This window comes from Musca autumnalis, unplaced genomic scaffold (assembly GCF_047663935.1).
Source record: "Musca autumnalis isolate F117 unplaced genomic scaffold, ASM4766393v1 scaffold_2, whole genome shotgun sequence".
Classification (NCBI taxonomy): Eukaryota; Metazoa; Arthropoda; class Insecta; order Diptera; family Muscidae; genus Musca; species Musca autumnalis.
Genome location: NW_027411755.1, coordinates 146,692,161 through 146,705,317, shown reverse-complemented (window position 1 = coordinate 146,705,317; position 13,157 = coordinate 146,692,161). Strand labels below are relative to the sequence as shown.

Genomic DNA, 13,157 nt, shown 5'->3' with positions numbered 1-13,157 from the left:
CTTTAAATCGGGTGGTACCGCAATATGGGGGCTATAAGAAAACAAGTAAGAACGGCGTTAAGTTCGACCGGGACGAACTTGTTATACCCTCACACAAGTTGTATTGAAGTAAAATGGAATATTAGTTTCCTTTCGCGTATGAAAGAAGACTTAATACTAAATTTCAGCAATTTCGATAAAACAATGTGAAGCACCTTTCTATGGGGGCTATTTCAAAACGTCGATCTATACCGACAAATTTCTGACGGAAAGTTTTTAGACTCAAAGAAGACTAAATACAAATTTCCTATACTGATAATACTCTTCTGGAATATTTTACAACTCTTGAAAGACCAAATAACGAATATTACGAAAATCGGAAGGTACCGTTCTAAGGGGGCCATATCTAAACGTGGACCAATACCGACGAATTTTTAGTCGGAAATGGGGCACTATGAAAGCGTGGACCTATACAGACAAATTTCTGGCGAACCCGTTTTATATCACATTGAAGACTAAATACCAAATTTCAGCCATTTTGGTGCAATATTGAAGCCACAACCTTCAAAATACGGAAAATCGCGAGGTACTTTCCTTGAGGGCTATATGAAGACGTGGACCTATACCGACAAATTTAAAGGGGTAGTTTGAGTACCCCAAACGAAGTCTAAATACCAAATTTCAGCCATTTCGGTGGAATATTGAGGCCACAGCGTTCAAAATACCGAAAATCGGGAGTTACCGTTCTATGGGGGCTATATGAAAGCATGGACCGATACAGACAAAGTTCTGGGGGAAAGGTTTATACCACCAATGTAGACTAAGTACCAAATTTCAGCCATTTCGGTGTGATAATGAAACTAAAACCTTCAAAATACCGAAAATCGGGAGGTACCGTTCTATGGGGCTGTATAAAGGCGTGGACCAATACCGACAAATTTCTGGGGGAAAGTTTTATACCCCTAAAGAAGACTACGTACCAAATTTGAGCTATTTTGGTAGGATAATGAAGCTAAAAACCTTAAAAATACCGAAAATCGGGAGGTACCGCTCTATGGGGCTATATCAAAACGTTAACCGATATATCCCATTTTCAATACCAACCATCCTGCAAGTAAATAAAAACTTCTGTACCAAATATTGACTCTCTATCTTTAAAATTGCGAGCTCTATCTTGATTTCAACAGACAGACAGACGGACGGACGGACAGACGGACATGGTTAAATCGACATAGAATTTTATGCTGATCAATAATATATATATATATATATATATATATATATATATATATATATATATATATATATATATATATACTTTATAGGGTCTCCGAAGAATATTTCGATGTGTTACAAACGGAATGAAAAATTTAATTATACCCTCCATATGGTGGAGGGTATAAAAATGGACCTATATTGGTTTTGTTTCATTTTCATGTGTTGTCATCCAAGTCTTAAAAGTGTGCAAATTTCAGTTTGATTGGTCAACTGCAACTGTGTTAAAAATGAGTTACTAGATTTCAACTAAATCGGGTGGCACCTGTATATGGGGCTATAGGAAAAATGGGTCTATATTCATGTATTGTCATCCAAATCTGAAAAGTTTGCAAAGTTTCAGTTCGATTGGTCAACTGCAACTGTGTTCAAAATGAGTTACTAGATTTGAACTAAACGGACACCAAAGCAAGTTAAATAAAACACTGTAAAAATCAAATTGATTGTGGAATGTTTATTATCATTTGAAAGAACATTCGATGACATTTATTTCTGCAGATTATGTCTAACAAATATTGGTCGAAGATAGATCTCAGACGGTCCATCCGTTGAGTCCTATTTTCAATGACTCCTTCAAGATTTTCGACTGGTAACTGGCAAAGGACACGTCTGATGTTTTCCCCCAAGACCGGAATCGAAGCGCCTTTATGCGCATACAATTTTGACTTTACATATTCTCACAGGAAAAAGTCTAACGGAGTGATATGAGACGATTTTGGTGACCAAGTGTTCTTTCAATAAATGCACTGATAGATGCGATGTGTCGGAAGTGGCGCCGTTTTGTTGAAACCAAATTTCGCCGAGATTACAAACTTGAATTTCATACATCAAATAATCAGTTACCACGGCGCAATAAGGGTCGCCATTGACGATGAAGTCCTAACCGGTATCAATTTGAAGAAATAGGGTCCGACGATTCCGTTATTTTTTCTGGATGAAGTGGTAGCTCTTAAATCTTTTTAAGTTGCTGTTCTTCCCAAATGTGGCAATTTTGCTTCTTTACATACCTATAAAGCCAGAAATGTGCCTCATCACTGAACAAAATTAGGCTCGAAACACATTCCCCATATAACTCGAAATTTCGTATTGAAGTTAAACGATTTGTAAACGTTATAGAGGCGTAAAAGCCTTTCCATGATAAAATGTCAAGAGTACTAAACAAAAATAAAATGAACACGTGACACGATTCACGAGTGATCTGTTGAAAAAAGTATCTCTTGTTGGATTACACGTTATATTGTTCGTTTTCTTCGCGGAGGTTTTCTATCCGTTGGGAATATGGCCCAAAAGACTAAATGCCTTGATGTCAAAAGGGATCATGTTGTCCACACCGTTAAGAATTTTGATATACTCTTGGAGACAATGTTTAACTTCTTCATCTTCAAGCACAAAATCACCGAAGTCAAATTCCTTTTCAATTTTTCTGGGGTTTTGGTATGTAGAAAATAGAAAAATAACTTTAAATAAATACTATTTTTATCTTTTTTCTCGGGTCGCACCGTTATATTCTGTTATATTAAATCGTAAACCTATACCGACAATACTTTACAGGTATGTTTTACACCTCTAGCGATGACTATTGTTACTTAAGGCATTTCGGTTCGATAATGTGGTTTCAGTACTGTTCTATGGGGTTATATCAAAACGTGGGCGCCGATATAATCCATTTTGAATATCAAATATCTTAAGAGTAACGTAAACTTCTACACCAACATATATGGCAATATCTTAAATAATGCGAACTCTATCCCGATTTCAACAGACAGATGGACTGACTAAACAATTTTTGATTTAACACATTTTTGATAAATGTAGTACAAATTGTTGTCTGGAGTCGGAGTCGAGCTTTTTTTCACTACTCCAACCAAGTTTGCTAGACTCCGACCCCAGACTCCTACTCCGACTCCGAAACCCTGCTTCGGTATAAACATGTAGCTGAAATCCTCAAAATACCGAAAATCGGCACGTACCGTTATATGGGGACTATACCAAACTATGGACCTATTTTGACGATTTTTAGTAAAGAAGTGTCGTCACTACTGAGAACCTCAAATGTCATATTATAGCTAGTTCGGTTAAAAATTGTAGCAAAAATCCTAAAAAACAACCGAAAACTTGGTTTCTTCACATATTTGCTTGGCTATGCCAAGGATTATGGACCTGAATGTCAACCATAGGGTTTCTAGATTATTGTTCTCTAGATTTGTATCATGTCCAGGAATTTTCTTTTTCACTGATTGTTGGTATAATTGCCGGTTCTCCTCTGTCATTAGCAATGCTTTTTTTAATTTTGTTTTTTAGTTCAGATTTTCTTGTTTTTTAGTTCTTCTTCTTTCTGCGAATCCCATTGTTGTTCAAAATTTGCCACAAAAGTGCACTTTAACACCATTTGATGCATACTTTGTATAGTTTTTTTTTCAAGGTAGAAAAAAATTCCACCACATTTCCTAACAGTTGCTAATAGCTATTCATGCCCAACGCGGCTGTGCTATGGTATTTTTGATATTTTCAAAACAAACAAGTAAGGACGATGTTAATTTCGGCCGAACCGAACTTGTTATACCCTCAACCACGAACTGTATTGAAGTAAATAGGGACAATTAGTTTCATTTCGTGCCTTCCTTCCTTCATTTATATCCTTTGCAACACACCATATTAATTTCGGTTCGAACATTTTGGAGACTATATGAAGGTGCGGGCCTATACCGACACATTTCTGGTGGAAAGTTTAATAATCCCAACGAAGTCTTAATCCGAATTTCAGCCGTTTTGGTATGATATTGAGGGCACAACCTTCAAAATACAGAAAATCTTGAGGTACGCTTCTAAGGGGGGCTATATGAAGACGTGGACTTATACTGATATTTCTCTTTCTATCCTCATGGAAGACTTAATATCAAATTTCAGCCATTTTGGAGGGATATTGTTGCCACAACCTGCAAAATACGGAAAATCGGGAGCAACCCTTCTATGGTGACTGTATCACCAAATGTCTACTTTTATAACTCCAACGAAGACTAAATATCAAATTTCTGCCGTTTCGAGGGGATACTGAGGGCCCAAAGTTCCAAATACCGAAAATGAAGGTACGCTTCAATGGGGGCAATACGAAGACGTGGACTTATACTAATAAGTCTCTTCTGCAATATTATCAAATTTCAGCCATTTCGGGGGGATATTGAGGTCACAACCTCCAAAAAAACCGAAAATCGGAAAGAACCGTTCTAGGGGGACCAGCCGAAGACATGAACCTATATCAGCAACTTTCAAGTAGAAAATTTTATACACCCAACGAAGACTTCAAATCAAATTTCTGCCGTTTCGGTGGAATACTCGTACGCTTCTATGGGGCTATATGAAGGCATGAACCTATAGTTATAATTCTCTTCTGGAGGCCACAACCTTAAAAATACCGAAAACCTGGAGGTACCGTTCTATAGGGACGGAAGACATGGGCCTATACCAACAAATTTCAAGTCGAAAGCTTTACACCCCCACCCCCCACGAAAACTTAAAACCAAATTTCTGCTGTTTCGTTGGAATACTGAAGGCACAACCTTCAAATTCCGAAAATCGGAAGGTACGCTTCTATGGGGGCTATATGAAGGCGTAAACTTATACCGATAATTTCCTTCTGCAATATTCTAAACCCCACGGAAGACTAAATAACAAATGTCTGCCGTTTCGGTGAGACACTGAGGACACAACCTTAAAAATACCGAAAATCGGGAGGAACCGTTCTGTTGGGCTATACAAAGACATGGACCTATACCAACAAATATCCAGTGGAAAGTTTTATACCGCCAACGAAGGCTAGATACAAAATTTCAGTCATTTCGGTGGAATACTGAGGGCACAATCTTCAAAAAATCGAAAATCGAGAGGTTAGCTGCTATGGGGGCTAAATGAAGACGTACACTTGTACCGATAATTCTCTTCTGCAATATTTTATACCCCCACGAAAGACTAAATATAAAATGGACCTATACTAACAATTTTCAGGTGGAATGTTTTATACCCCCAACGAAGAATAAGTACCAAATTTCAGCCATTTTGGTGTGATAATGAGGAGGAAACCTTCAACATACCGAAAATCGGGAGATACCGTTCTAGGTGGGCTATATCAAAACGTGGACCCATATAAACCATTTCCAATACTAAACATTCGAGGAGTGATAGAAACTTCTATACGAAATTATTAATCTCTGCCGCGAGAGAAGTCTCCCTTGTCCCGTATGGGATGTTTGTGGAACAATTATATATATCTTAAAAATCTATCTTGATTTCAACAAACAGACGGACAGACAGAGAGACATGGTTATATCGACTTAAAATGTTATGCCGATCAAAAATATATATATATATACTCCGATGAATATTTCGTTGTGCTACAAACGAAATGACAAATATAATTATACCATCCATATTATGGTAGAGGGTATAAAAACAAAACATAACTCTAATGTAGATACGCACACACATACATACATACATATTCTATGCTATTCCCTGAAATACAGCATTCCACATTACATTCCATTTCTCTAATGACATTTTCTAATAAATATGCATGTACGCCTCCATTTGAATATAAATTTTCAGATCTGTTGCGGAATCCTTGAAGCGAGGCGAACCAGTTGAGGCTGAGTGTTTTGATTGTGTGACAATACTATTCAGTGACATTGTGGGGTTTACAGAGCTCTGCAGTACCAGCACACCATTTGAGGTGGTTGAAATGTTGAATGATTTGTACACGTGTTGTGATTCCATTATTTCCAACTATGATGTTTATAAGGTAAGTTTGATGTTTTTTTTTTTTACATTTTTGTGGGAATGATAATTAAGGAGCGCGTGAGAACACAGTGCAATGGTGTTAATCTATAGTACAGATTCTATACCTATGATAAACGAGTTGTGTAATGATGAGTGACAGACTGATAATCAACGCCCAGGCGAAATGGTCTGAGGCCAGAATCTCGAACAAAAAAACTACGAAAAGCCAAGGCATTAGTGCAAAAGAAACAAACCGTATATTGAAGGAACTGTATGGCACCACAAAGGTAAAAGACGAATGTATGTGGAAAGAGGATAACAAGCTCTACAAACTGAAAATTAAGAGCAAAGGTTGCATTGGTTTTTCCAGTGGTAAACTAAACTAGGTGACGTAGGGGATGAGAGATACCAAGGTACGGTCCTGACCGGCTTTAACATGACAAAGTCCAGGATTTATCTTGGTCCCTCCTTTTATCTCAAGTGGACACTGACCTCCCCGTGGTGTCACCTGGGCAGCTGCCTTTAACACCCGTTAAAGGTAGTGAGCTAACATGTGCCGCGCGTTCACCCATAAGAACGTTAAAAACTTGGGTTTGGATAAACAAAATAAAAGAAAAACAAATCCCTCTAAAGTTGACGACCCCCGCAAACGTTTTAAAGACCATGATCTGCGAATCTGCACCTGGAATGTTCGCTCACTTTATAGAGAAGGTGCAGTTTACGCATTGGCAGATGTACTTGAAAAGTACAAGGCCGACATTGCTGCCATCCAGGAAATACGATGGAACGGGAAAGGCGTCACAACAACACCTAAAGGTGACACACTGCATTATAGCTGCCATGACATAATGCATGAGTTTGGTTGCGGATTTGTAGTTGGTCGGAGGTTAAAACACCTAGTCTCCAGCTTCACACCCGTGAATGAAAGACTTGCTACAATTCGATTAAAAGCAAAATTCTTCAACATCAGCTTTATGACAATGAAACATCTGACAATGGCATGAGGCTGATAGACTTCGCAGCGGCAAAAATCATGGTAGTTAGCAGCACCAGATTTAAACATCTCGACATCCATAAGGCACCTGACTGACGTTGTGATAAATTGAAGACATTCTTCGAGCGTGTTGGATGTGCGCTCTTTCCAAAGAGCAAACATAGACTCGGACCACTATCTAGTTGCAGCAAAGGTACGCACCCGGTTAAACGTAGCAAACAAAGTACGAACATACACAACACGAACGTTAGACATCGGTAAACTGCAATGACAACAGATAGCCAGAGCATATTCCACTCCAAAAGCTGGAATGTTAAAAAATTGAGATATACAGGGGCCAGAATGAAGTCCGAAAATTCTACCAAAGAGTGAAACATCAAACAGATGGCTTTGGTATAGGCACATCCTCCTGTAGAGACCAGCAAGGTAATCTGGTAACAGATACAGATAGCGTGCTCAGGATATGGAAAGAACATTTCTCCAATCTGCTGGTAACCAATAGTAGCGAAGACGATGATACCACAGATGCAATCCCAGAAGATGGTATTGAATGTATACCACCCGGCCAAGATGAGGTAAAGACAGCAATAAACCGGTTGAAGAATGATAAGGCAGCAGGGGCTGATGGCCTACCAGCCGAGCTGTTTAAAACCGGAGGCGACACCCTGATAAGGTGTATTCATCAGCTAGTTAGCACAATCCGGCAGGAAGAACAAGTAACCGACGATTGAAACCAGAGTATCCTGTGCCTCGTCCATAAGATATAAGATACGACTGTATACTCTAACTATATGGGCATAGGTCTACTCCCGATTGCCTACAAGTTCGTGTTGTGCGAAAGAGTAAAGCCCATGGTCAACGATATAATTGGACCATACCAATGCGGCTTTACACCTGGCAAGTCCACCATTGACCAGATATTTACCCTGCGGCAAATCCTGGAGACGACACCTACCATCTTTTTGTCGATTATAAAGCAGCCTTCGACAGTCCACTACGTTCAAAGGTATTCCAAGCCATGTCTGAATTTTGTATCCCCGCAAAGCTCATTCGACTTTGTAAAATGACTTTAACTGACACGAGATTCTCAGTTTAAACAGGAAAGAACCTGTCCGAAGAGTTTGTACCAAAAGAGCTTTCAGACAAGAAGACAGCCTATCGTGTGATCTCTTCAACATCCTGCTGGAAATGGTTATACGATATTCAAACGTCAAAAGAAGTGGCACAATCTACACCAATAGCCACCAATAGCCTTCATGGGTCGATCAGTAAAAGAAGTAGCTGATACCTTTATGAAGGTCGAAGGAGAATCTGCTAAAGTGGGTCTGGCCGTAAACGGCGGGAAGACCAAGTTGATGGTGTCGACGCGCAATGCGTCCATTGATCTCGGACCAACTGTTGAGGTTTGTTCCTATAATGTTGAGGTAGTAAAAGACTTCGTCTACCTCGGCACCACCGTAAACACAACAAACGACATCAGTTGTGAAATAAAAAGAAGAATTGTATTGGCCAACAGATGCTACTTTGGCTTAAATAAGCGGCCACATCTTGTCAAACAAAAAAAAAACGCTTTACAAAACACTGATACTACCCGTGCTGATGTATGGTTCCGAAGCCTGGGTACTTGCGCAAGCAGACGTGGCAGTGCTTGGTGTGTTTGAGAGAAAAATTCTTCGAAATATCTACGAACCAATCTGCGTTGACGGTGAATATCGACGTCGCATGAACCACGAGCTGTATCTGCTATACAACGACATCAATATTGTTAAACGTATCGAGATGCAGCGATTGCGTTGGCTAGGCCATATCATAAGAATGAGCGATGATGACCCCGCTAAAAAGGCGTATAAATACGGGCCGCTTGGCGGTGCACGCAGAATTGGCAGGTCAAGGAATAGATGGCGCAAACAAGTGAATGAAGATATGAAAAGGTGCCGTATTCCAGAAAGCGAAGTAATATACAGAGAGGAATGGAGATCTTTTCTTAGTTCGGCCTATGGAACAAATGTTCTGTAATGGGCCAGCTAAGTAAGTAAGTAACTGCTGTAAGAGGTTGTGTCCACGCTTACTTGCTCAGCGATACATTATTGCTTCTAAATTACATATAGTCCTTGGGAACATCTACGAGCAAAAGAAAGCATAATTCAGCAAGCATTGCAAGACACTTTGTTATAAGCTCAAAGTTGTTGTGCCATAAAGCAGCAACGGTGTGTCACCCGCTTTCCGCTAAGGCATTAAAATCCAGCGCATGTCAGTCAGAAATCCACAAAGCTATCTACTACAAAGAATCTGCTCGAGTGAAGCACTACTTGGTAAGCACACTTTATCGGAGAAGTGAATCATGCACTTTGAAGACAAACACCTTGGGAGCCTTAAATATCAGACCGTGGTCCTTAAGAAAAAATCTATAGAAATTAAGTTGAAAGATGGGAAAACTCAATCATTCCAAGAAGCCTTCCAGAATCTGTTAGATGAGTTCAGCCTGTGCAGAGCAATTGTGATTATTGTTGGCGATACGACAAACGTGAAAAAACCCGCAAAAAGACTGGTGTTGTAGTTTGACTGCAGTTAATGTTTGTTGGCCGCACCATGTGTTGGCAAGATCGCGTTGTCATAGACGAGATCATCGTACGTGGAAAAAATCACCAAACATCACGTACTTCTTTGTCAGATGGTGCTAACTAGACGATGCATACATCTTATCAGTTTTGAACAGCTCGGCTGGTAGGCCATCGGCTCCTGCTGCATTGTTATTCTTTAGCCGGTCAAGCCGATAGCCGTAGTCGCTAGTGCTTTCAGCTATAAGTTTATTATAATTTTTAATTGTAATAAATATTTAAATAAATAAATAAAATAAAATCTTCAGCCGGTTTACTGATGTCTTTACTACATCTTGGCCAGCCGTTATATATTCTATACAAACTTCTGGGATTGGGTCGGTGGTGTCTTCACTCCTACTAGCTACCAAAAGCACACTATATGTATCAGTTATAAAATTTTAATCCTCTAAAAGAGGATGTGCATAAAGATGATGTTTGACTCTTTGACAGAATTTTCGGACTTCATTCCGTACATCTCGATTTTTTCACACTCCTGCTTTTCCATTTCTATTTTTTACCTGCGGAAAATACGTTTCTCCTGTCTCCTTTTCTCCCGATACCTCTCTACTGCGCTAGAAATATACGCTTAACGAAGGCTAAACACCAAATTTGAGCAACTTCGTTTGGATATTGAGGCCACAACCTTCAAAATACCGAAGATCGGGAGGTACCCTTCTCTGGCGACTATATGAAAATTACGACATATACCGACACATTTTTTGTGCAATGTTGTATACCTCCAACGAAGACTAAACTTCAAATTTCAGCCACTTCGTTTGGATATTGAGGCCACAACCTTCAAAATATCGAAATCGGGAGGAGCATATGAAAATGTGAACCTATACCGACACATTTTTTGTGCAACATTGTATAACTCCAACGAAGACTAAACTTTAAATTTCAGACACTTCGTTTGGATATTGAGGCCACAACCTTCAAAATATCGAAAATCGGGAGGTACCGTTCTATACGTTGACTTATACCGACAAATTTCCGGTGGAAAATGTTATATCCCTAACAAAGACTAAATAGGGGATTTCAGCCACTTAGGTCGGATATTAAACCCAAAACCTTCAAAATATTGAAAATCAGGATGGACCATTCCTTGGCGCATATATGAATATGTGGGCCTACACACATATCTCTTTTTTGAAATGTTGAATATGCCCATCGAAGACAAATACCAAATTTCATCCAAATATCCGAAAATTTGGGGACTGTTCTAGGGGGGGCTATATGCAGACGTGGACCTATACCAACAAATTTCAGGTGGAAAGTTTTATACTACCAACACAAACTAAATACCAAATTTATTGTCACAACCTTCAAATTACCGAAAATCGGGAGGTACAGTTCTATGGAGGCCATATAAAGACATAGACTTTTTTCCGACAAATTTCAGGTGGAAATTTTATACCCCTAACGAAGACTAAATGTCAAATTTCAGCCACTGTCCACAACCTTCAAAATACCAAAACTCGGGAGGTACCCTTCTCTGGGGTCCATGAAGGCATGGTCCTATACAGACTAATATCCGTTCGCATTTAGTCTTCTTTGGGGGAAAAATTCTTAACCTGAAATGTGTTGGCATAGGTTCTCGTTTTCATATCGCCCCCATAAAAGGGTACCTCCCAATTATCGGTATTTTGAAGATTGTGGCCTTAATATCCAAGCGAAATGGCTGAAATTGGATATTTAGTCTTCGTTGGGGTAAATTTGTTGGTATATGGCCACATTTTTATTTCGGTTTAAGTCACATTGTCGTACCGAAATAGATGAAATTTGGTATTTGGTCTTCTTTGGAGCTATCTTTCAAAAAATTTCCAGTTTAGGAATACGTTTTGATATTGCCCCCATAGAACGGTACCGCCCGATTTTCGGTATTTTCAAAGGATTAGGTATATAGTCTTCGTTGGGGATATACAACATTCTTGCAGGGACTTGCCTTGAAAAATTTTAATTTTCGACATATGTAGTTTTGCCTGATTCCGATTTGATTTGATTCCGTTGCACTGTGCTATACATAATAAGCACTCGGTATTCCATTCAGTTCATTCATAATTAATTTGTTTTACCACTCAGTTTTTTGGCTGTGGCATGGAAAATAACTCATTCAGTTCTTGCCTTTCTATTCTTTTTGTTCGCTCTATTTCAGGTAGAAACAATTGGTGATGCTTATATGGTCGTGTCGGGGCTTCCGTTGAGAAATGGTAAACGTCATGTGGGTGAAATTGCGTCGTTAGCTTTACACCTACTACAAAGTGTAACAAATTTGAAAATTTCCCACAAACCCAACGAAACGTTACAGTTACGAATTGGAGTGCATTCAGGACCATGTGCTGCAGGTGTTGTCGGTTTAAAGGTAGGTTCATTTGACACTCGAGAACTTTTGCACATAATTAAATGGTTGTTTAATGTGAAATTTTCTTTTGTGCTTCTTTTCATTCTCTTCGCTTTTTCTTTTTTGACAGATGCCACGCTATTGCCTTTTTGGTGATACCGTTAATACAGCATCACGCATGGAAAGTTCCGGTGAGGCAATGAAAATACACGTATCTGAGGAAACGTATCGTTTACTGGAAAATGTTGGTGGCTATCATTGTATTGAGCGAGGACTTATTAACATCAAGGTAAGATGGTGGGCTGGCCTAGCCAGTATATCTATGCTGTAGTACATTCATCGGCTTTTCTCAGTAATGCTGCGTTCTGTATTCAATGTTGCCACTGGAGACTATAAGGATTCATTGGTTATTGCATTTCCAGAATTTCGTTCAAATTTTAATGTTTCTTATGAAGCAAAACATGAACATGAGGGAAGACAAAGTATACTTTTATTAAATCAGAGTGTTTTCTTACCGTACCCTTATCGTAATTCTTAGTACATAGCAAATAGTAGTAAACTTTTAATACCGAAGGGATATTCCATGCTTTTTGTTACACATGTAATTTCTCTTCTGCATTATGCAACTTGACGACATTTTTACGAAGTTATGGTTTGGTTTGGAATAAAGAGACACAGTAGTTAAATCAATAACTTGGATACGTATGGATATATCCTTTAGTGTCGGCTCGTCTGCAATAGTTGACATTAAAAATAGTTGTTGTTATTGGTAGTCTTCGGAATATAGCCTGTCTTCAAGTGGAATTGGGGACCTATGTTGGCAATTTTTGGCAGATACTTCAGTCAACAAAACTTTTCACAAACAATCAAATCTGGAGGTACCGTTATAAAGAGGCTATACCAAACCATGGGCCTACATTGACAATTTTTAATGGAGATGTGTTGTGATCACTGCAAAAATGGAACTATGCTGATAAATATGGAGTAGAAGTTTTGCGACCAATGTGAACCTCAAATGTCAAATTACCGCCATTTCGGTAAAAAATGTTGTGAAATTCTCAAGATACCGAAAATCGGGTGTTTATATGGGGATTATACCAAAACTTGGACCTGTGTTGACAATTTTTAGTGGAGAGGTGTTGTGACCACTAGAAACTTAAATGTCAAATTACAGCTATTCCGTTAAAAAAAATGC

At 39.0% G+C, this 13,157-nt stretch overlaps 1 protein-coding gene across 1 annotated transcript in view; it reads left to right on the top strand.

Annotated features, from left to right (window-relative positions):
- Gyc32E (Guanylyl cyclase at 32E) overlaps positions 1-13,157 on the top strand; it is a 309,145-nt gene that overhangs the window by 283,970 nt on the left and 12,018 nt on the right. The window contains exons 20-22 of the mRNA XM_073966075.1: positions 5,857-6,049; positions 11,777-11,983; positions 12,093-12,251. Coding sequence (XP_073822176.1) covers positions 5,857-6,049; positions 11,777-11,983; positions 12,093-12,251 — 559 coding nt within the window. The remainder of the gene's footprint in view (positions 1-5,856; positions 6,050-11,776; positions 11,984-12,092; positions 12,252-13,157) is intronic.